We start from the raw sequence: 25,607 nt of genomic DNA on the forward strand, positions 1-25,607 counted from the left end.
ACAACGTTGGACAAACGCTTGAGCGGAGGGAACGCTGGACTCGGCAAGCTGGGATGAGAACAGAGGAGGCTGGTAACCCAGACTACTCTGAAACGGAGATAACCCGGTAGCAGACGAAGGAAGCGACCAGAGCGTATTCTGCCCAGGGGAGCTGTTCTGCCCAAGACGCAGGGTTTCTGAAAGAAAGGCTTAGTATGCGACCAATCGTCTGATTGGCCCTCTGCTGCTGACCGTTAGACTGGGGATGAAACCCGGAAGAGAGACTGACGGACGCACCAATCAAACGACAGAACTCCCTCCAAAACTGTGACGTGAATTGCGGGCCTCTGTCTGAAACGGCGTCTAACGGGAGGCCATGAATTCTGAATACATTCTCAATAATGATTTGTGCCGTCTCCTTAGCGGAAGGAAGTTTAGCGAGGGGAATGAAATGTGCCGCCTTAGAGAACCTATCGACAACCGTCAGAATCACAGTCTTCCCCGCAGACAAAGGCAGACCGGTAATGAAGTCTAAGGCAATGTGAGACCATGGTCGAGAAGGAATGGGGAGCGGTCTGAGACGACCGGCAGGAGGAGAGTTACCCGACTTAGTCTGCGCGCAGTCCGAACAAGCAGCCACGAAACGGCGCGTGTCACGCTCCTGAGTCGGCCACCAAAAGCGCTGGCGAATAGACGCAAGAGTGCCTCGAACAGGATGACCAGCTAACTTGGCAGAGTGAGCCCACTGAAGAACAGCCAGACGAGTGGAAACAGGAACGAAAAGGAGGTTACTAGGACAAGCGCGGCGACGCAGTGTGCGTGAGTGCTTGCTTAACCTGTCTTTCAATTCCCAGACTGTTAACCCGACAACACGCCCATAAGGAAGAATCCCCTCGGGATCAGTAGAAGCCACAGAAGAACTAAACAGACGGGATAAGGCATCAGGCTTGGTGTTCTTGCTACCCGGACGGTAAGAAATCACAAACTCGAAACGAGCGAAAAACAACGCCCAACGAGCTTGACGGGCATTAAGTCGTTTGGCAGAACGGATGTACTCAAGGTTCTTATGGTCTGTCCAAACGACAAAAGGAACGGTCGCCCTCCAACCACTGTCGCCATTCGCCTAGGGCTAAGCGGATGGCGAGCAGTTCACGGTTACCCACATCATAGTTGCGCTCAGATGGCGACAGGCGATGAGAAAAATAAGCGCAAGGATGAACCTTATCGCAAGGATGAACCTTATCGTCAGACTGGAAGCGCTGGGATAGATGGCTCCCACGCCTACCTCTGAAGCGGCCAACCTCGACAATGAATTGTCTAGTGACGTCAGAGTAACGAGGATAGGAGCGGACGTAAAACGTTCTTTTAGAAGATCAAAAGCTCCCTGGCGCATTGGCGGAACCGACCACTTAAAACACGTCTTGACAGAAGTAAGAGCTGTGAGAGGGGCAGCAACTTGACCGAAATTACGAATGAAACGCCGATAGAAATTAGCGAAACCTAAAAAGCGCTGCAACTCGACACGTGACCTTGGAACGGGCCAATCACTGACAGCTTGACCTTAGCGGAATCCATCTGAATGCCTTCAGCGGAAATAACGGAACCGAGAAAAGTAACGGAGGAGACATGAAAAGAGCACTTCTCAGCCTTTACGTAGAGACAATTCTCTAAAAGGCGCTGTAGAACACGTCGAACGTGCTGAACATGAATCTCGAGTGACGGAGAAAAAGGATATCGTCAAGATAGACAAAAACAAAAATGTTCAGCATGTCTCTCAGAACATCATTAACTAATGCCTGAAAAACAGCTGGCGCATTGGCGAGACCGAACGGCAGAACCCGGTACTCAAAATGCCCTAACGGGAGTGTTAAACGCCACCAGTAGCCCTCCACTCGTCCCCTCTCTGATGCGCACGAGATGGTAAGCTCAGTCTCAAAGCCAGAGGAGGTCCAACTTAGTAAAGCACCTGGCTCCCAATGCAGAATCTCAAGGCTGATGACATAAGGGGAAGAGGCAGGATAACGATTAATCTTAACCGTTATGTCATTCAGCCTCGATCATCTCCTCTTTAAAGTTCTGGAATTTGTTAGAGCACGCAGGGGCGCAGAGTGACCGTCCTTCTATTTAACAAAAAGAACCCTCAGTGGGCCCGGCCGGAGAAGAAGAAGGCACTCTGGAACTGGTCCAGAGAGGTCAAGAGACACAGAAAAATTCCTGCTCGTGTCTGCCGAATGGCTCCTTGGATCTCGACGAGTGTAACCTCTACGCTGGGTCCATTCCTTGGGATGCAGGTGAAAGAGGACGACTTAACAGAAACAGAGTATTTAAGTCCAAAACGGAATACCCTCTAGACTTGTAGAGGGGAAACAACTGGAGAGGAGGGTAGGCGCAGGCCGTGGCTCACACCCCTGATGAAGGAGATCAATACTGAAATAGTCTCACTGTGGTTAAGATGTGTGAGAGTTAAAGGTAGAACCGGACTGAGGAGGAAGGGAGTTGGCTCGGACAAACACCGTCCTGCTTCCACTTGGTCGGATCTCCTTCTGTCACACAATCACGCAGATAGCAGGACAGGGCGAAACGCAATCACAGCATGGTGAATACAATACAAGGAACCGACGGGACAGGAACGGATCACAAAGGAATAAATAGGGACTCTAATCAGGGGAAAGGATCGGGAACAGGTGTGGGAAGACTAAATGATGATTAGGGGGAATAGGAACAGCTGGGAGCAGGAACGGAACGATAGAGAGAAGAGAGAGCGAGAGTGAGAGAGGGGAGGGGGAGAGAGAGGGATAGAAGGAGGGAAAGAACCAAATAAGACCAGCAGAGGGAAACGAATAGCATGGGGAGCACAGGGACAAGACATGATAATAAATGACAAACATGACACAAATAGCTGACCAATCAGCCTGTTACCAACCCTTAGTAAACTAGTGGAAAAAATGGTGTTTGACCAGATACAATGCCATTTCACAGTAAACAAATTGACAAGAGAATTTCAGCAATCTTATAGGGAAGGACACTCAACAAGCAGCACTTACACACAGGACTGATGATTGGCTGAGAGAAATTGATGATAAAATGATTGTGGGGGCTGTCCTGTTAGACATGCAGCTGCTGGAAAAATGGCTTTACACCCCCTGCTATAATGTGGATAAAGAGTTACTTGTCTAACAGAACACAGAGGGTGTCATTTAATGTAAGCCTATCAAATATAATCCAGTCAGAATCAGGAATTCCCCAGGGTAGCTGTTTAGGCCCCTTGATCTTTTTGATTTTTACTAACAACATGCCGCTGACTTTGAGTAAAGACAGAGTGCCTATGCATGTGTACGACTCAACACTATACATGTCAGCTACTACAGCAACTGAAATGACTGCAACACTCAACAAAGACTGCAGTTAGTTTCAGAGTGGGTGGCAAGGAATACATTAGCCCTAAATATTTCTAAATCTAAAAGCATTGTATTTGGAACAAAACACTCACTAAATGCTAAACAACTAAATGTTGTAATAATGTGGAAATGGAGCAAGTTGAGATGACTGAACTGCTTGGAGTAACTGTAGATTTTAACTGTCATTGTCAAAACATATTGATGCAGTAGTAGCTAAGATGTGGAGCAGTCTGTCTATAATAAAGTGATACACTATAATAAAGTCTGTCTATAATAAAGCGAACACTATCAACAAGGCAGGTCTTACAGGCCCTAGTTTTGTCGCACCTTGACTGCTGTTCAGTCGTGTGGTCAGGTGCCACAAAAAGGACTTAGGAAAAATGCAATTGACTCAGAACAGGGCAGCAGGGCTGGCCCTTGGATGTACACAAAGAGCTAATATTAACAATATACATGTAAATCTCTCCTGGCTGAAAGTGGAGGAGAGATTGACTTCATCACTACTTTTATTTATGAGAGGTATTGACATTTTGAATACACCGAGCTGTCTGTCTAAACTACCGGCACACAGCTCGGACACCCATGCATACCCCACAAGACATGCCACAGGAGGTCTCTTCACAGTGCCCAAGTCCAAAACAGACTATGGGAGGCGCACAGTACTACATAGAGCCATAACTACATGGAACTCTATTCCACATCAAGTAAATGACACATTTAAAAAAACAGATAAAAAAACCTTATGGAACAGTGGGGACTGTGAAGCAACACAAGCATTGGCACACACACACACGATAACATACGCATTTTACATACACATGGATTTAGTACTGTAGATATGTGGTAGTGGTGGAGTAGGGGCCTGAGGGGACACAGTGTGTTATGAAATCTGTGAATGTATTGTATGTTTTTTAAATGGTATAAACTGCCTTAATTTTGCTGGACCCCAGGAAGAGTAGCTGCTGCTTTGACAGCAGATAATGAGGATCCATCATAAATGCAAATACAAATGTGTTGTGACAAGGCAGGGGTGGTATACAGAAGATAGCACTATTTGGTGAAAGACCAAGTCCATATTATGGCAAGAACAGCTCAAATAAGCAAAGAGAAATGACAGTCCATTACTTTAAGACATGAAGGTCAGTAAATACAGAACATTTTAAGAACTTTGAACGTTTCTTCAACTGCAGTCGCAAAAACCATCAACCGTTATGACGAAACTGGCTCTCATGAGGACCACCACAGGAAAGGAGACCCAAAGTTACCTCTGCTGGAGTGGATAAGTTCATTAGAGTTACCAGTCTCAGACATTTTAGACCAAATAAATGCTCCACAGATTTCAAGTAACAGACACATTTAAACATCAGCTGTTCAGAGGAGACTGAGTGAATCAGGCATTCATGGTCGAATTGCTGCAAAGAAACCACTACTAAAGGACAACAACAATAAGAAGAGTTTTGCTTGGGCCAATAAACCCGAGCAATGGACATTAGACCGGTGAAAACCTGTCCTTTGGTCTATTGAGTCCAAATTTTAGATTTTTTGGTTCCAACTGCTGTGTCTTTGTGAGATGCAGAGTAGGTGAATGAATGATCTCCGCATGTGTGGTTTCTATCGTGAAGCATGGAGGAGGAGGTGTGATGGTGAGGGGTGCTTTTCTTGTGACACTGTCTGTGATTTATTTAGAATTTAAGGCACACTTAACCAGCATGGCTACCACAGCATTCTGCAGCTATACGCCATCCCATCTGGTTTGGGCTTAGTGGGACTATCATTTGTTTTTCAACAGGACAATGACCCAACACGCCTCCAGGCTGTGCTGGAGTGCTGCATCAGATGACCTGGCCTCTACAATCACCTGACCTCAACCCAATTTAGATGGTTTGGGATGAGTTGGACTGCAGACTGAAGGAAACGCAGCCAACAAGTGCTTAGCATATGTGGGAACTCCTTCAAGACTGTTGAAAAAGCATTCCTCATGGAGCTGGTTGAGAGAATGCCAAGAGTGTGCAAAGTTGACATCAAGGATAAGGGTGGCTGCTTTGAAGAATCTCCAATAGAAAATATATTTTTATATGTTTAACACTTTTTTGGTTACTACATGATTCCATATATGTTATTTCATAGTTCTGATGTCTTCACTATTATTCTACAATGTAGAAAATAGTAAAAATAAAGAAAAACCCTTGAATGAGTAGGTGTGTCCAAAATTTTGCCTGGTAATGTATGTACACAGAGGTGGGCAAAGAAACATTAAAACGTATCTGTTACAAAACATAAAATACCCTAAAGACCAATGCATTGTAATGAACCACAAAATACTGGTGCCAACAAATGTATTTGATGAAAATACATGTATTTTGTATTTTCAAAATACAGAAAATACATTTTACAGGCAGCCCCTTTAAATTAGTTATAAAACAGCCTTTGAACCTTGGCTAACACTCTATGAACCGTATCTATTGCTTAGACAATTGGCACAGTTCTGAATGTTAATCTTCAGAGCTTTGTGGCCGCATATTATTCAACAATTCGCTGCATGGGTGTCAAAAATGAGATACCATATATTACTACGAGCCATCAGAGGGTGTAGGTGGATGCACAAAGGTGTTTGAAAGAAAGTCACTTGTGAGTGTAGTGATAGTCTGGCAATAAAAATCTAATTCACTTTCAGTATTTTCAAATACAAATGACATAATACTCAAAAGTAATTGAAATTCCAATCTCTGTATGTACAAACAGAAAGTATTTCTCAAAATTGTAGACTCTCTGTCTGGAGTGGCACACAGCTATATGCCACTCCGGGCAGAGAGCAGAGAATGACTCACACTGATAACTACGAGTGGGATGGATAAGAGCGTCTGCTAAATGACTTAAATGTAAAATGTAAATGGATGAGTGTGTCATTAGCAAATATCAATATTCAGACCAGCCTCTGCAATTATCCATAACAGCATTGCTAAGACAACAGGGTCGTATTCATTAGTGCACACTGTAGCGAAACAATTTGCAATGTAATTACTTTCTTATTAGACAACTTCAGGTAGTCCCTCCCCGTTTCGGTCCGTTTTCTTCTTCTACTGAACACGACCCAGGACATTTTGTTAACAACATGTTAAATAACCATTCTGTCTATATATACTTAGAGGTATTTTTCTACTTTCATTGTCGATGATTCGCTTTACCACGCTATTCAGAATATTTATTTTCCTTTTGGATGTGAAATGAATACGATATATGAAAAGTTGTGGATATTATTGCTTGTAATAAAACATTTATTGCCATCCATGTTAGGATATTCTCACTGGTGTTTGTTGTGTAAATTTGGAATAATCTGCAAATGTTTGATTTCCCAATTTCAATTCCAAGTGTAATTATTGGCTAATTGCAGAGATGCATAGATACTCATGCTTTCTTCTGGGCTTTTATTTTAGTGTCGTTTCAATGTAATCCGTATTTTGAAGTGGAATCTATGTGGAAAATGGAACATTGGGTTTGAATAAAATTGTTTTAAGGGTGAAGTTTCAACCACATGATTATGTCATCATGGTAACCAAAATTCAACATAGACAAACCTTGTGTAAAATATGTTCAATTTTTTACCTTTAAAACAAGGTCAGATCTTCAACGTTATATCCACCACCAGAAGAAGAAAAAACAGGCTGGGCAGCACCCACTGGCGTAGCGGAAACCCCTGCAGCCCCTCACACGTCATCTCACACCTATGTCAAAATTGTATAAATGTTTGAAATAAATTATTTTGACTGTAAATTCAAATCAAATTGTATTTGTCGCATGCTTTGTAAACAAAATGTGTAGACTAACAGTGAAATACTTACGTATGGGAACTTCCCAACAATACAGAGAGTAAAAAAGAGAAATAATTGAAAAATGAGGAATAAATACACAATGAGTATATGGCTATATGCACAGGGTACTAGTGCCAAGTCGATGTGCAGGGGTACAAGGTAAATGAGGGAGATATGTACATATAACTAGGAATAAAGTCACTAGATAACAGGATAGATAATAAACAGTAGCAGCAGTGTATGTGATGAGTCAAAAGAGTTAGTGCAAAAGGGGTCAGTGTAGATCGTCCGGGTAGCTATTTGGTTAACTATTTAGCAGTTTTATGGCTTGGGGATAGAAGATGTTCAAGGTCCTGTTGGTTCCAGACTCGGTGCCCCGGTACCTCTTATTATGCGGTAGCAGAGAGACACCGCCTGGTAAAGAGGTCCTGGATGGCAGGGAGCTCGGCCCAAGCGATGTACTGGGCCATACGCACTGCCCTCTGTAGCACCTTGCGGTTAGATGCCAAGCATTTGCTATAACAAGCGATGATGCAGCCAGTCAAGATTCTCTCAATTGTGCAGCTGTAGAACTTTTTCAAGGTCCATGCCAAATCGTTTCATCCTCCTGAGGGGGAAGATGCATTGTCGTGGCCTTCTTCACAACTGTGTTGGTGTATGTGGACAATGATCATTCTTTATTAATGTGGACACCGAGGAACTTGAAGCTCTCGACCTTCTCCACTACAGCTCCGTCAATGTGAATGAGGGCGTGCTTGGCCCTCCGTTTCCTGTAGTCCACGATCAGCTCCTTTGTCTTGCTGAAGTTAAGGGAGAGGTTGTTGTCCTAGCACCACACTGCCAGGTCACTGACCACCTCCCTATAGGCTGTCTCATCGTCATCGGTGATCAGGCCTACTACCGTGTTGTCGTCAGCAAACTCAACAATGGTGTTGGAGTTGTGCGCTGCCACCCAGTTTTGGATTACAGAAGGGGACTAAGCACGCACCACTGAGAGGCCACCGTGTTGAGGGTCAAAGTGGTGGAAGTGTTGTTGGCTACCCTTACCACCTGTGTTTGGGGGCCTGTCAGGAATCGAGGATCCAGTTACAGAGGGAGGTGTTCAGTCCTAGGGTCCTGAGCTTAGTGATGAGCTTGTAGGGCTCAATGGTGTTGAACACTGAGCTATAGTCAATGAACAGCATTCTCACATAGGTGTTCCTCTTGTCCAGGTGGGAGAGGACAGTGTGGAGTGCAATAGAGATTGCATCATCTGTGGATCTGTTGGGGCCGTATGTGAATTGGATTGTGTCCAGGGTTTCTGGGATGATGGTGCTGATGTGATTCATGACCAGCCTTTGAAAGCATTTCATGCTATATTTGTCTATGATGATGATGGGATGATGGTGTTGATGTGAGACAAAGCATTTCAAAGCACCAGTGTCCCGCTCCTTGAAAGTGGAAACTCTAGCCTTATTCTAGGCTGTGCTAAACAGTCCTGTAGCTCAGCATCTTCTTATTCTAGTCTGTGCTAAACAGTCCTGTAGCTCAGCATCTGCTTATTCTAGTCTGTGCTAAACAGTCCTGTAGCTCAGCATCTGCTTATTCTAGTCTGTGCTAAACAGTCCTGTAGCTCAGCATCCAGTCTGTGTTAAACTTATTCTTATTCTAGCTGTGCTAAACAGTCCTGTAGCTCAGCATCTGCTTATTCTAGTCTGTGCTAAACAGTCCTGTAGCTCAGCATCTGCTTATTCTAGTCTGTGCTAAACAGTCCTGTAGCTCAGCATCTGCTTATTCTAGTCTGTGCTAAACAGTCCTGTAGCTCAGCATCTGCTTATTCTAGTCTGTGCTAAACAGTCCTGTAGCTCAGCATCTGCTTATTCTAGTCTGTGCTAAACAGTCCTGTAGCTCAGCATCTGCTTCTTCTAGTCTGTGCTAAACAGTCCTGTAGCTCAGCATCTGCTTATTCTAGTCTGTGCTAAACAGTCCTGTAGCTCAGCATCTGCTTATTCTAGTCTGTGCTAAACAGTCCTGTAGCTCAGCATCTGCTTATTCTAGTCTGTGCTAAACAGTCCTGTAGCTCAGCATCTGCTTCTTCTAGTCTGTGCTAAACAGTCCTGTAGCTCAGCATCTGCTTATTCTAGTCTGTGCTAAACAGTCCTGTAGCTCAGCATCTGCTTCTTCTAGTCTGTGCTAAACAGTCCTGTAGCTCAGCATCTGCTTATTCTAGTCTGTGCTAAACAGTCCTGTAGCTCAGCATCTGCTTATTCTAGTCTGTGCTAAACAGTCCTGTAGCTCAGCATCTGCTTATTCTAGTATGTGCTAAACAGTCCTGTAGCTCAGCATCTGCTTATTCTAGTCTGTGCTAAACAGTCCTGTAGCTCAGCATCTGCTTGTTCTAGGCTGTGCTAAACAGTCCTGTAGCTCAGCATCTGCTTATTCTAGTCTGTGCTAAACAGTCCTGTAGCTCAACATCTGCTTATTCTAGTCTGTGCTAAACAGTCCTGTAGCTCAGCATCTGCTTATTCTAGTCTGTGCTAAACAGTCCTGTAGCTCAGCATCTGCTTATTCTAGTCTGTGCTAAACAGTCCTGTAGCTCAGCATCTGCTTATTCTAGTCTGTGCTAAACATTCCTGTAGCTCAGCATCTGCTTATTCTAGTCTGTGCTAAACAGTCCTGTAGCTCAGCATCTGCTTATTCTAGTCTGTGCTAAACAGTCCTGTAGCTCAGCATCTGCTTCTTCTAGTCTGTGCTAAACAGTCCTGTAGCTCAGCATCTGCTTATTCTAGTCTGTGCTAAACAGTCCTGTAGCTCAGCATCTGCTTATTCTAGTCTGTGCTAAACAGTCCTGTAGCTCAGCATCTGCTTATTCTAGGCTGTGCTAAACAGTCCTGTAGCTCAGCATCTGCTTATTCTAGTCTGTGCTAAACAGTCCTGTAGCTCAGCATCTGATTATTCTAGTCTGTGCTAAACAGTCCTGTAGCTCAGCATCTGCTTATTCTAGTCTGTGCTAAACAGTCCTGTAGCTCAGCATCTGCTTATTCTAGTCTGTGCTAAACAGTCCTGTAGCTCAGCATCTGCTTATTCTAGTCTGTGCTAAACATTCCTGTAGCTCAGCATCTGCTTATTCTAGTCTGTGCTAAACAGTCCTGTAGCTCAGCATCTGCTTATTCTAGTCTGTGCTAAACAGTCCTGTAGCTCAGCATCTGCTTATTCTAGTCTGTGCTAAACAGTCCTGTAGCTCAGCATCTCCTTATTCTAGTCTGTGCTAAACAGTCCTGTAGCTCAGCATCTGCTTATTCTAGTCTGTGCTAAACAGTCCTGTAGCTCAGCATCTGCTTATTCTAGTCTGTGCTAAACAGTCCTGTAGCTCAGCATCTCCTTATTCTAGTCTGTGCTAAACAGTCCTGTAGCTCAGAATCTGCTTATTCTAGTCTGTGCTAAACAGTCCTGTAGCTCAGCATCTGCTTATTCTAGTCTGTGCTAAACAGTCCTGTAGCTCAGCATCTGCTTATTGGACCTCTTCACTGGTACTTTCTGTTTGATTCGTTTTATTTTATACAGTCAATTTGGACTTTTCCCACATTTGTTACGTTACAGCCTTATTCTAAAGTTGATTCAATTATTTTTTCCTCTCATCAATCTACACATAATACCCCGTAATGACAAGGTGAAAACAGGTATTTATAATGTTTGCAAATGTATTAAAAACAAAAAACGGAAATACCGTATTTAAATAAGTATTCCGACCCTTTGCTATGAGACTCGAAACTACCAACACTCTTCCTATAGCTGGCCACCCAGCCAAACTGAGCATCATGCTGTGGGGATGTTTTTCAGTGGCAGGGACTGGGAGACTAGTCAGGATCAAGGTAAAGATTAACAGAGCAAGTACAGAGAGATCCTTGATGAAAACCTGCTCCAGAGCACTCTGGCCCGTAGACATTGACATAACAACCAAACATTAATATCCGAAAAAAAAATCCTCACATTTCCAATAATAAAAATAAATACAGATATTAATATGCAATCGTAGATTAGGCTTAAACCACCTAAAAAAATAGAGAATATTCAGATTTACAGTTCCAATATTTCTACAAAATCACAGGTTTACAAAAAAAAGATCCCAAAAACTCTGGGGCAGGTGTACGTGCAATACAGTCGGGGGTACGCCAAATAAAAATGTGAATCAAATAAATAAATACAAATATTCAGATTTTCAAACAGTCCATTTATATTTTCCAACGGGGCTATACATTTGGTTGATGTTTTTTTTTTCTCTCGCCTGAGTAGCCTTGTTTCACTGCCAAAAAATAAAATTCAACCATCTAGCATTCAGCAAAATAACAACATAATGTCAACAACAGGTAGCCTAGTCAAATAATTAACATCCAATCACATTAACTGTTATACTCTTGCGGGAATTCCACTAACGGTCCATATGTAGCCAAACGTAGCTGCTGCTCATTCCGTTTGCTCGAAAATTGATAAATGGCTTCAAAAAAAGTAAGGCCCGCGTCCATAGAAACACATACCAGCTCTACTGGTAGTACTGCTACTTTCAGCAGTACTACACCTGCATCTGTCGACGACACAAGTCGTTCTGCTTCCACGAGCTCATCTAATGCTAGTAATTCTACATTTGTTGTTAGCCCAGCTAGCATGGACATTGACAGTTGGGAATCTGATGCAGCTGAAGAGCTACTGGCCCCCTTGTACCATCGAAGAGGCGCAAATATTAACACGTCTGTAAAACCACAATGAGGACATAGCAAGTTTTCATTAGTCATTGGGTACATCGTACGAAAAACGTCAGAGTAATCTTCAATAGGCACATATTTCATGTTCAAATTCACAACATAACATGCATAGGCATTTCATCATTAAGTCCCTTAGGAAATGATGTCTGGAGGGTGAAAATCCCAAAACATTCTCTTTAACTCAGAGTATTATTAATATCACATCCCCTGTTTGATATCTCAACTTTCTCTATGCCACAAAATCTAAAGGTAGAAATGTCTTAGGTCATTAAAATATACTGTGATAATCCCTGTCGTTTCTCCTGGTTGAACTTTTATGTTCACTATGTTTGAGAGAGCGCCGAACAACAGACAGTGACGTTGGACCATTGAAGAGGCGCAAATATGATGATGCACATTTTCTAGGATTAAAAGTTGTTGAAAATGGTGATACAGTGCTAATTTGACCACTTCACATCAAAGTATATAAACCTATGGTGTGAGGAAAAACAGAAACAGCCATTCATTTGTAATTTACGAGAAATCGCACAACGTCCGTTTGATGATGGTTAAACAAATGTGGGTTTTTATCCCAAAAAGTTATAGATCCACTTGCAGCGCTCAACATAATTTCTGTGATTTTCTGTGCTCACACACAAACAGACACAGTCAATATGGAGTGAAAATGTATTCCCAGTAATGTGAAATCCATAGATTAAGGCCTAATGAATTTATTTCAATTGACTGATTTCCTTATATGAACTGTACGTCTGTAAAATCTTTAAAATTGTTGCATGTTGCCTTTATATATTTTTATATATTTTTTCAGTGTAAGTAATCCATGTTCATGAAGTAGACCTTATCTATTCAAGATGACAGTCGTTTGCTATTACATTATTAACATGCTATTATTATGTAACAAAGTTATTATTGCTATATAATAAATATTTGCATCAATTGATATTCGTTAAATCTGATCAAATAAATAATATATTATTTACGATCTAAAAACCAAAACTGAACAAATTAGAATTATATGTATCTGATCAAGTCAAACAAGACAAAAGTTCTGCAATGGATAGCTACAGACGATAATATGTGGTCATGGTGGATGTTGACAGCTCATTCTCAATGGTGTGATTCAGATCTGAGGCTGCATACATTGAAGCTCCAAATGGTGGTGTGGGGGGATACCATGCTGTGTTTCTTGGGCCTGCTTTATGTTGTTGGGGGACAAGTTTGGTGAGGTAGGACAAGGGCCCCTCCCCTGCTAGCTCACGTTAGCTTACAGTGTACCATTGCTATGCATAGCCTACTGTCAACTTACCACTGGGGAAGAAATCATCAGTTTCAGATGACAAACTGTTCAGTGTTTGGACTTTAACTTGCAGCAGCAGGCACAGGACCGTCTCTGACGATGTATTCACAGTTTAGACTGGATTGCTTGTTGGTCGTGAGCCAATGATAGTGTCAATCATACCAAAATATTGACACTTGTCCTTTTCACCTACCGAGCTTCCTGACTTCCTGAGTGCATCCCTCGCTGAAATGTATTGTGAGCGTAGTTTTTTTTAAATTCCCTGAATAGCCTTTTTCTGTATTTTGAATGTGAATGTGAGCAAATGAATGTGAGCATTTGTATTTCAGAATCGAGACATACTCCATATGTTAGAGCACACTACAGTATAAGGAGCATAATGACACCAATATGTCTGTATCATGTATTTAGGGTCTTACAGGAGGCATGTGTAGGGCATGAAATTGTCACTTTCATAATGATTTTCCCAAAAATGGTTTGTGACACAATTTTTTAAAAACATTTCAAACATCCTTCCTCCTAATTCCGTTTCTATGTGAGAATTGCCAGAACAATCTGCAATACCAAAAACATTTTCTGCTTCCACTGGCGTGGAATCATCCAGATTTTCTTTTGATAATGGGTCCTGAGTTGCAAAACCACCCCACTGCAGAAAGGGCCTAGCTAAACGTTAAGAACAAAGGCCTCTACATAAAACGCCTCCTGAAATATAATGATGTCAAACATAATGTCATGGGTACGTCTACACATTTTACACGCTTTAACTTTAAAAGGGTTGATGTTCATATTTAGCAATAAAACAAGGCAAAGTACATAAATGCAACAACAACAAAAACATACTAATAAAAACTGTAGTTCTTAGTCGATACTGGACATCCTTGACATAATGTGAATGTGATCAAGATCTTACTCCACTGTCGTGTAAAAACTTCAGGAAGAACATTCCTGGATTCCACAGCAGTGAACACAAGCAACAGTCACAACAATAGTTTCCTCAATTTGTGTTGCATTGTTGTTTGTTTGTGTTTTTCTATTAGTCCATTTTTTTCATCCCACAATTCAAAGATCAATTGTTGAATGTTGATGACTTAAATTAACTTGAAGTCCACTTACAGCGAGAAAGATGGCCATAACAATTCCCTCATTACTTTAGGCAGAAGATTTGTTGTCCGCATTCTTCCTCAGGTAGTGGAATACACATTCTTGTGCAGAGGTGGCGCTGCCAACTCTGGACCACAAACGGCCTCTTAAATGTTCTGCGCTGTGTTTCACCTCAACTTTCTCCCCCTCTCATTCCTATCTGTATTTAAACATAACAATATGGAAGGGGAGTGGAATTACAATATACTTAAAAGATAATATATATATACACACACATACACAAAACAGTGCCAGTCAAATGTTTGGACACAGCTACTCATTCAAGGGGTTTTCTTTATTTGACTATTTTCTACATTGTAGAATAATATATGAAGACATCACAACTATGAGAAAACACATATGGAATCATGTAGTAACCAATCTTTTTTTAAATACATGTATTTCAAATTAGCTACCCTTTGCTTTGATGACAGCTTGGCACACTCTTGGCATTCTCTCAAACAGCTTCATGAGGTAGTCACCTGGAATGCATTTAAATTAACAGGTGTGCCTTGTTAAAAGTTCATTTGTTCATTTTTTTTGGTGCCTTCACCATTATTCTACCATGTAGAAAATAGTAAAAATAAAGAAAAACCTATGACTGAGCAGATGTGTCCAAACTTTTGACTGGCACTGTATATATATATATACACTGAACAAAAATATAAACGCAACATGTAGTGTTGGTCCAATGTTTCATGAGCTAAAATATAGCAATTTTTTTGCACAACTTTATAGTGACTTAATGAGCATTTCTCCTTTGCCAGGATAATTCAAACACCTGGACAGGAGTGGCATATCAATAAACTGATTAAACAACATGATCATCATTATACCTTGTGCTGGGGACGATAAAGGGCCACTTTAAAATGTGCACTTTTGTCACACAACACAATGCCACAGATATCTGAAGTTTTGAGGGAACGTGCAATTGGTGTGCTGACTGCAGGAATGTCTGTTTCCAGACAATTTCTCTAACATACACCACCGTTTTTGAGAATTTGGCAGTAAGTCCAACCAGCCTCCCAACCGCAGACAACTAGTAACCAAGCCAGTCCAGCACCTCCACAACCATCTTCTTCACCTACAGCATCGTCTGAGACCAGCCACCCAAACAGCTGATGAAACTGGGGGTTTGCACAACTGAAGAATTACATTACAAACTGTACAAACTGTAAGAAACTGTGTCAGGGTCATCTGCGCGCTCGTCGCCCTCACCAGGATCTTTACCTGACTGCAGTGGGCACATGCTCACACTGTCACACTGGAGAAGTGTGACGGACGACTCCTGGTTTCAACTGTACCAGGAAGTATTGAGTCGTGTGGGCGAGCGGTTTGCTGATATCTACGTTGTGAACAGAGTTCCCCATGGTGGCGGTGAGGTTATGGTACGGGCATAAGCGATGGACAACAAACACAATCGCATTTTATCCATTGCAATTTGAAACCACCCACAGAGATAACGTGACGAGATACTGAGGCCCATTGTCGTGGCATTCATCTGCCGCCATCACCTCATGATAAGGCACGGCTGGCTCCATGTCGCAAGAATCTGTACACAATACTCACCAGACATCAACAGCCTGATCAACTCATCTGTCGCGATACATGAGGCAAAACATGGTCACACCATTTACTGACTGGTTTTCTGAGCCCCTACCTTTCTTTATGGTGTCTGTGACCAACAGATGCATATTGGTATTCTCAGTCATGTGAAAACCATAGATTAGGACCTAATTAATTTATTTAAATTGAATGATGTCCTAATATGAACTGAAACTCAGTAAAATCTTAGAAATTGTTGCATGTTGTGTTTATATTTTGGTTCAGTGTACATATATACAAAGATTATTATTGTACTATATTCCCCTTATCAAATCATGGCAGGGGACATGCCTGCTTCCCTGGTTTACATCCTCAGGCAGTAGGGCTGTAAGTTCTTCCCTCACATCTTCAGACAGAAAAGCAAACTTCCCTCCTCTACTATTTCCTTACAAGCCTACCCTTCTTCAACTTCTTGGCCTGCGATAAAGACGACAACAATGGTGACCTGGGCAACAGCGGTGGTGACCGCTGTGTCCATGATGACCGCAGTGTCCATGGCGACAGGGGCGGCTTCACAGGCGGCATGGGCGCAGCCACCTTAACCGTATTCTTCCCATAGAGCCTCTTCTCAAACTCTAGTAGCTGCGCCCAGAAACCCGCGTTGAGTCGTACGTAGGGCCGACTCTCCTGCACCCATGCGTGGGCCCGGCACAGAGTCACACCCCGGTAGCGCATTAGGTATGCTATGACCAGGGCCGGCGAGCGGCTCATGCCAGCCGCACAATGCACCAGCGTACCACCAGTCCGGTTGCTGTGGATGCGCTCTGCCACACGGTCAAAGTGGTCGCCCAGACGGGCGCTGGGCAGGTCGGAGACGGGCACACGCAGGCACTCCACGCCTGGGTAGACTGGGCAGACGTGGTTGAGGGTGGCATTGACGATGAGGGTAATGCCCTTGCGGGAGACCAGGGCCTGGTTGAGGGGGGCGTCTGCTCCACTCAGGAACAGGGTGGGGGTGATCTGAGAAACCGACATGGCTGCCTGCCAGGGAAACACAAACAAATACCTCATTACTAATACAAGCTTTAGTTCCATCTCAGCACTAGTAACACATGCATCAGCTTATCTGGGTCCAGACAAAAAAAATGATGATCAGACCATGATTTTACATAATGGTTATTGATTATTTGAAACAGGTGTGTGACGAGAGGAATAAAACCTTTACTCTCTACCACTTAGAACCTGAGTGGGGGATCCATAATATGCTGTAGCTACTAACCCTGGTCTTGGAGTGCAGGCTTTTGTTCCAGTTCAGCACTAGCACACCTAATGCATCCAAAGTCATATATCGAAATGCATAATCAAGACCTTTAGTTTACTCAGGTGTTTTGGCTGTTTCCAAAGCATAACCTGTTCTCTAGGACCAGACTTGACAACCACTTCATTTACATCAATACAACCTAGTAAGAGATCATCATTACTAAATTGTTGAGTTCAACACAAATGTTTTTTTTACGAGGACCTGGATAGAAACAAATTGTAGCATGATACACACTCAAAATACTCGTACCACTTTATCATAGTAAAAGCTTTTTGAACAAAGTGGACGTTAAGTTAGTAGGAACCAATCAGTCTTCTATTATTCTATGACTACCCATTCACTTTCACAATACCCTCAGTAAAATGACATCTCATGTGGGTGACTAGGAGGACGTTGTGGTTCAATACCATGAACATTTTTAAAGGTAGGCTGATAATGTAGACGCAATGGTGTCACATTCATAAAGTAAAGGCTCTGTGTGTTTAAACGTTGTAGAGTTATTTATGCTTGACACAGTATGCAAAGCTTGTGCAATGCTCAGTCACGTTTCGTAGGAGTGAGCCTATGTGTTGTGTAATGTGTTGTGAGACTATGTTTGTCTCAGCTGCCGCCTGTGTGGTTAGACTGTAAACTCTCCTTCCAGACTCACATTAAGCATCTCCAATCCAAAATTAAATCTCAAATTGTCTTCCTATATCGAAGCAAAGCATCCTTCACTCATGTTGCCAAACACACCCTCGTAAAACTGACCATCCTACCGATCCTCGACTTTGGTGATGTCAACTATAAAATAGCCTCCAACACTCTACTCAACAAACTGGATGCAGTCTATCACAGTGCCCTCCGTTTTGTCACCAAAGCCCCATACATTACCCACCATTGCGACCTGTAAGCTCTCGTTGGTTGGCCCTCGCTCCATACTCATCGACAAACTCACTGGCTTCAGGTTATCTACAGGTCTCTGCTAGGTAAAGCCCCACCTTATCTCAGCTCACTGGTCACCATAGAAGCATGCACACTTTACCCTCAGTAAAATGACATGTCATGTAGGTGACTAGAAGGACGTTGTGGTTCAATACCATGAACATTTTAAAAGGTAGGCTTATAATGTAGACGCAATGGTGTCACATTCATAAAGTAAAAGCTCTGTGTGTTTAAATGTTGTAGAGTTATTTATGCTTGCCACAGTATGTAAAGCTTGTTGCTCAGTCACGTAGGAGTGAGCCTATGTGTTGTGTAATGTGTTGTGAGACTATGTTTGTCTCAGCTGCCGCCTGTGTGTTTGTGTGTATAGTGACTTACCTAGTCCTTACTTAGTCCTTTAGTAGTATACTGCTTCTGTATGTCTGGATCTGTCTCTCAGGTTAGAACATTTCTGGCCACGAGAGGCGAACCCCTGTTGGGGCACTCACTTAGCACAAACACACCCCTAAAAAGGCTTTGGGCCTGATGGCCAATAAAGAGAGAGATTAATTTTAGACTACCCCAGCAGCTGGGGTACAGCTCCTGAAAACCTTGTCACGTGCACCCCTATTTCCATTTAGAGACCATAAACATGATACAACGTATCAGATATTCCTTTGATCAGTATTTATTGTGGTTGTAAAATCTCAAGTCAAAATTTGTATTCAGGCACTAGACAGCGTACATCTCATTGGGTGTCAGATCGGTTTGGACGGGGGAAAGTTAACCAATGCCAAACCTTACCCTAATCCTGACCTTAAATGTAACCCTAATCTAAGGCCATTTTTATCCCCATGATTAACCTTAACCATTGGATGTACCGGCGGAATATTAACTTCCTTTTCTTATTTGATATGGGGTGGGATGCATGGTCAAATAAAATACATTTAAATCATATCTTGGGACATCAAGACATAGACATACATTGACTTTAGTGGATTGACATGCTGTTCATATTTAGGCTAATACAGTGGGGCAAAAAAGTATTTAGTCAGCCACCAATTGTGCAAGTTCTCCCACTTAAAAAAGATGAGAGAGGCCTGTAATTTTCATCATAGGTACCCTTCAACTATGACAGACAAAATGAGAAGGAAAATTCAGAAAATCACATTGTAGGATTTTTAATGAATTTATTTGCAAATTATAGTGGTAAATAAGTTTTTGTTCACCTACAAACAAGCAAGATTTCTGGCTCTCACAGACCTGTAACTACTTCTTTAAGAGTCTCCACTCATTACCTGTATTAATGGCACATGTTTGAACTTGTTATCAGTATAAAACCTCAAACAGTCACACTCCAAACTGGCCACTATGGCCAAGACCAAAGAGCTGTCAAAGGACACCAGAAACAAAATTGTAGACCTGCACCTGGCTGGGAAGACTGAATCTGCAATAGGTAAGCAGCTTGGTTTGAAGAAATAAACTGTGGGAGCAATTATTAGGAAATGGAAGACATACAAGACCACTGATAATCTCCCTCGATCTCAGGCTCCACGCAAGATCTCACCCCGTGGGGTCAAAAATCCCAGAACCACACGGGGGGACCTAGTGAATGACCTGCAGAGAGCTGGGACCAAATTAACAAAGCCTACCATCAGTAACACGCTACGCCGCCAGGGACTCAAATCATGCAGTGCCAGACGTGTCCCCCTGCTTAAGCCAGTACATGTCCAGGCCCGTCTGAATTTTACTAGAGAGCATTTGGATGATCCAGAAGAAGAATGGGAGAATGTCATATGGTCAGATGAAACCAAAATAGAACTTTTTGGTAAAAACTCAACTCGTCGTGTTTGGAGGACAAAGAATGCTGAGTTGCATCCAAAGAACACCATACCTACTGTGAAGCATGGGGGTGGAAACATGCTTTGGGGCTGTTTTTCTGCAAAGGGACCAGGACGACTGATCCGTGTAAAGGAAAGAATGAATGAGGCCATGTATCGCGAGATTTTGAGTGAAAACCTCCTTCCATCAGCAAGGGCATTGAAGATGAAATGTGGCTGGGTCTTTCAGCATGACAATGATCCCAAACACACCGCCCGGGCAACGAAGGAGTGGCTTCGTAAGAAGCATTTCAAGGTCCTGGAGTGGCCTAGCCAGTCTCCAGATCTCAACCCCATAGAAAATCTTTGGAGGGAGTTGAAAGTCCGTGTTGCCCAGCAACAGCCCCAAAACATCACTGCTCTAGAGGAGATCTGCATGGAGGAATGGGCCAAAATCACAGCAACAGTGTGTGAAAACCTTGTGAAGACTTTTGACCTCTGTCATTGCCAACAAAGGGTATATAACAAAGTATTACAGGCCTCTCTCATCTTTTTAAGTGGGAGAACTTGCACAATTGGTGGCTGACTAAATACTTTTTCGCCTCACTTTATGTTTTCTGGATTATTATAACCCTTGTGAAACATGCAATGAATGCACATAAAATATTAAACTTTGTTTTGTTATTCATGTTTTTGTCAGTCAAATGGAAGACCTTTCAAAAAGACAGACTGTCGATTCATTAATACTTTTTTTGCCAGGACGGATACCTTGAATGAACTATTAATATAAAATGTATTTGGATCAGGGAGGAAGAGGCAACGTTTATAGATGATCTATGTTTGGATGCAGGAAAGTCTAACGTTATACACAACATCAATGTGCGTTTAAACGGCAAGTGATGTAGTTAGTCTGCAACATCCTGTTTTTGCATTCCAACCATAGAGATAGATAGAGGACTCATCATGAATATAACCTGTTTTAGCATAGACATGGAACAGCTGGGAGCAGGAACGGAACGATAGAGAGAAGAGAGAGCGAGAGAGTGAGAGAGGGAGGGGGAGAGAGAGGGATAGAAGGAGGGAAAGAACCAAATAAGACCAGCAGAGGGAAACGAATAGCATGGGGAGCACAGGGACAAGACATGATAATAAATGACAAACATGACAGTACCCCCCACTCACCGAGCGCCTCCTGGCGCACTCGAGGAGGAATCCTGGCGGCAACGGAGGAAATCATCGATGAGTGAACGGTCCAGCACGTCCCGAGACGGAACCCAACTCCTCTCCTCAGGACCGTAACCCTCCCAATCCACTAGGTATTGGTGACCCCGTCCCGAGAACGCATGTCCATGATCTTATGTACCTTGTAAATAGGTGCGCTCGACAAGGACGGGGAGGGGGAGGGAAGACGAACGGGGGTGCGAAGAAAGGGCTTAACACAGGAGACATGGAAGACAGGATGGACGCGACGAAGATGTCGCGGAAGAAGCAGTCGCACAGCGACAGGATTGACGACCTGGGAGACACGGAACGGACCAATGAACCGCGGAGTCAACTTACGAGAAGCTGTCGTAAGAGGAAGGTTGCGAGTGGAAAGCCACACTCTCTGGCCGCAACAATACCTTGGACTCTTAATCCTGCGTTTATTGGCGGCTCTCACCGTCTGTGCCCTGTAACGGCAAAGTGCAGACCTCACCCTCCTCCAGGTGCGCTCACAACGTTGGACAAACGCTGAGCGGAGGGAACGCTGGACTCGGCAAGCTGGGATGAGAACAGAGGAGGCTGGTAACCCAGACTACTCTGAAACGGAGATAACCCGGTAGCAGACGAAGGAAGCGAATTGTGAGCGTATTCTGCCCAGGGGAGCTGTTCTGCCCAAGACGCAGGGTTTCTGAAAGAAAGGCTGCGTAGTATGCGACCAATCGTCTGATTGGCCCTCTCTGCTTGACCGTTAGACTGGGGATGAAACCCGGAAGAGAGACTGACGGACGCACCAATCAAACGACAGAACTCCCTCCAAAACTGTGACGTGAATTGCGGGCCTCTGTCTGAAACGGCGTCTAACGGGAGGCCATGAATTCTGAATACATTCTCAATAATGATTTGTGCCGTCTCCTTAGCGGAAGGAAGTTTAGCGAGGGGAATGAAATGTGCCGCCTTAGAGAACCTATCGACAACCGTCAGAATCACAGTCTTCCCCGCAGACAAAGGCAGACCGGTAATGAAGTCTAAGGCAATGTGAGACCATGGTCGAGAAGGAATGGGAGCGGTCTGAGACGACCGGCAGGAGGAGAGTTACCCGACTTAGTCTGCGCGCAGTCCGAACAAGCAGCCACGAAACGGCGCGTGTCACGCTCCTGAGTCGGCCACCAAAAGCGCTGGCGAATAGACGCAAGAGTGCCTCGAACACCGGGATGACCAGCTAACTTGGCAGAGTGAGCCCACTGAAGAACAGCCAGACGAGTGGAAACAGGAACGAAAAGGAGGTTACTAGGACAAGCGCGCGGCGCGCAGTGTGCGTGAGTGCTTGCTTAACCTGTCTTTCAATTCCCCAGACTGTTAACCCGACAACACGCCCATAAGGAAGAATCCCCTCGGGATCAGTAGAAGCCACAGAAGAACTAAACAGACGGGATAAGGCATCAGGCTTGGTGTTCTTGCTACCCGGACGGTAAGAAATCACAAACTCGAAACGAGCGAAAAACAACGCCCAACGAGCTTGACGGGCATTAAGTCGTTTGGCAGAACGGATGTACTCAAGGTTCTTATGGTCTGTCCAAACGACAAAAGGAACGGTCGCCCCCTCCAACCACTGTCGCCATTCGCCTAGGGCTAAGCGGATGGCGAGCAGTTCACGGTTACCCACATCATAGTTGCGCTCAGATGGCGACAGGCGATGAGAAAAATAAGCGCAAGGATGAACCTTATCGTCAGACTGGAAGCGCTGGGATAGGATGGCTCCCACGCCTACCTCTGAAGCGTCAACCTCGACAATGAATTGTCTAGTGACGTCAGGAGTAACGAGGATAGGAGCGGACGTAAAACGTTCTTTTAGAAGATCAAAAGCTCCCTGGGCGGAACCGGACCACTTAAAACACGTCTTGACAGAAGTAAGAGCTGTGAGAGGGGCAGCAACTTGACCGAAATTACGAATGAAACGCCGATAGAAATTAGCGAAACCTAAAAAGCGCTGCAACTCGACACGTGACCTTGGAACGGGCCAATCACTGACAGCTTGGACCTTAGCGGAATCCATCTGAATGCCTTCAGCGGAAATAACGGAACCGAGAAAAGTAACGGAGGAGACATGAAAAGAGCACTTCTCAGCCTTTACGTAGAGACAATTCTCTAAAAGGCGCTGTAGAACACGTCCGAACGTGCTGAACATGAATCTCGAGTGACGGAGAAAAAATCAGGATATCGTCAAGATAGACAAAAACAAAAATGTTCAGCATGTCTCTCAGAACATCATTAACTAATGCCTGAAAAACAGCTGGCGCATTGGCGAGACCGAACGGCAGAACCCGGTACTCAAAATGCCCTAACGGAGTGTTAAACGCCGTTTTCCACTCGTCCCCCTCTCTGATGCGCACGAGATGGTAAGCGTTACGAAGGTCCAACTTAGTAAAGCACCTGGCTCCCTGCAGAATCTCGAAGGCTGATGACATAAGGGGAAGCGGATAACGATTCTTAACCGTTATGTCATTCAGCCCCTCGATAATCCACGCAGGGGCGCAGAGTACCGTCCTTCTTTTAACAAAAAGAACCCCGCCCCGGCCGGAGAAGAAGAAGGCACTATGGTACCGGCGTCAAGAGACACAGACAAATAATCCTCGAGAGCCTTACGTTCGGGGCCGACAGAGAGTATAGTCTACCTCGAGGAGGAGTGGTCCCCGGAAGGAGATCAATACTACAATCATACGACCGGTGAGGAGGAAGGGAGTTGGCTCGGGACCGACTGAAGACCGTGCGCAGATCATGATATTCCTCCGGCACTCCTGTCAAATCGCCAGGTTCCTCCTGAGAAGTAGGGACAGAAGAAATGGGAGGGATGGCAGACATTAAACACTTCACATGACAAGAAACGTTCCAGGATAGGATAGAATTACTAGACCAATTAATAGAAGGATTATGACATACAAGCCAGGGATGACCCAAAACAACAGGTGTAAACGGTGAACGGAAAATCAAAAAAGAAATAGTCTCACTGTGGTTACCAGATACTGTGAGAGTTAAAGGTAGTGTCTCAAATTTGATACTGGGAAGATGACTACCATCTAAGGCAAACATGGGCGTAGGCCTGTCTAACGGTCTGAAAGGAATGTTATGTTTCCGAGCCCATGCTTCGTCCATGAAACAACCCTCAGCCCCAGAGTCAATCAAAGCACTGCATGTAGCACCCGAACCGGTCCAGCGTAGATGGACCGACATAGTAGTACAAGATCTAGATGAAGGGACCTGAGTAGTAGCGCTCACCAGTAGCCCTCCGCTTACTGATGGGCTCTGGCCTCTTACTGGACATGAATTAACAAAATGTCCAGCAACTCCGCAATAGAGGCACAGGCGGTTGGTGATCCTCCGTTCCCTCTCCTTATTCGAGATGCGAATCCCTCCCAGCTGCATGGGCTCAGTCTCAAAGCCAGAGGAGGGAGATGGTTGCGATGCGGAGCAGGGAAACACCGTTGATGCGAGCTCTCTTCCACGAGCCCGGTGACGAAGATCTACCCGTCGTTCTATGCGGATGGCGAGAGCAATCAAAGAGTCCACATCTGAAGGAACCTCCCGGGAGAGAATCTCATCCTTAACCACTGCGTGGAGTCCCTCCAGAAAACGAGCGAGCAGCGCCGGCTCGTTCCACTCACTAGAGGCAGCAAGAGTGCGAAACTCAATGGAATAATCCGTTATGGACCGTTCACCTTGGCATAAGGAAGCCAGGGCCCTAGAAGCCTCCCCACCAAAAACTGAACGGTCAAAAACCCGAATCATCTCCTCTTTAAAGTTCTGGAATTTGTTAGAGCAATCAGCCCTTGCCTCCCAGATAGCTGTGCCCCATTCACGAGCCCGGCCAGTAAGGAGTGAAATGACGTAAGCAACCCGAGCTCTCTCTAGAGTATGTGTGGGGTTGGAGAGAGAACACAATCTCACACTGCGTGAGAAAGGAGCGGCACTCAGTGGGCTGCCCGGAGTAGCAAGGTGGGTTATTAACCCTAGGTTCTGGAGGCTCGGCAGGCCAGGAAGTAACAGGTGGCACGAGACGTAGACTCTGGAACTGTCCAGAGAGGTCGGAAACCTGAGCGGCCAGGTTCTCCACGGCATGGCGAGCAGCGGACAATTCCTGCTCGTGTCTGCCGAGCATGGCTCCTGGATCTCGACGGCAGTGTAACGAGCGTCTGAAGTCGCTGGGTCCATTCATTGGTCGGTTCCTTCTGTCATGCAGGTGAAAGAGGACCCAAAGCGACTTAACAGAAACAGAGTTTATTTAAGTCCAAAACGGAATAACAGAAATCCTCTAGACTTGTAGAGGGGAAACAACTGGAGAAGCGGCCACAGACTGCAGGTCGCCGGGTAGGCGCAGGCCGTAGTCGACAGAGACACCTGCTCACACGCAGCATCTGATGAAGGCAAAAACACGACAGGACAGGGCGATACACAATCA

The 25,607-nt window shown here is 44.3% G+C and overlaps 1 protein-coding gene across 1 annotated transcript; it reads right to left on the minus strand.

Moving 5' to 3' along the window:
• Nucleotides 1-14,965: 14,965 nt before the first annotated feature.
• Nucleotides 14,966-18,645, minus strand: si:ch1073-184j22.2 (dual specificity protein phosphatase 18). Its single transcript, XM_046322422.1, has 2 exons — nucleotides 18,531-18,645; nucleotides 14,966-16,948 (listed from the first exon to the last, which is right to left on the minus strand). Exon 2 carries the CDS (start codon nucleotides 16,940-16,942, stop codon nucleotides 16,346-16,348), a length of 597 nt encoding a protein of 198 aa, XP_046178378.1. The 5' UTR covers nucleotides 16,943-16,948; nucleotides 18,531-18,645; the 3' UTR covers nucleotides 14,966-16,345.
• Nucleotides 18,646-25,607: the final 6,962 nt, after the last annotated feature.

The sequence above is a fragment of the Oncorhynchus gorbuscha genome, linkage group LG22 (genome assembly GCF_021184085.1).
Source record: "Oncorhynchus gorbuscha isolate QuinsamMale2020 ecotype Even-year linkage group LG22, OgorEven_v1.0, whole genome shotgun sequence".
Taxonomy (NCBI): domain Eukaryota; kingdom Metazoa; phylum Chordata; class Actinopteri; order Salmoniformes; family Salmonidae; genus Oncorhynchus; species Oncorhynchus gorbuscha.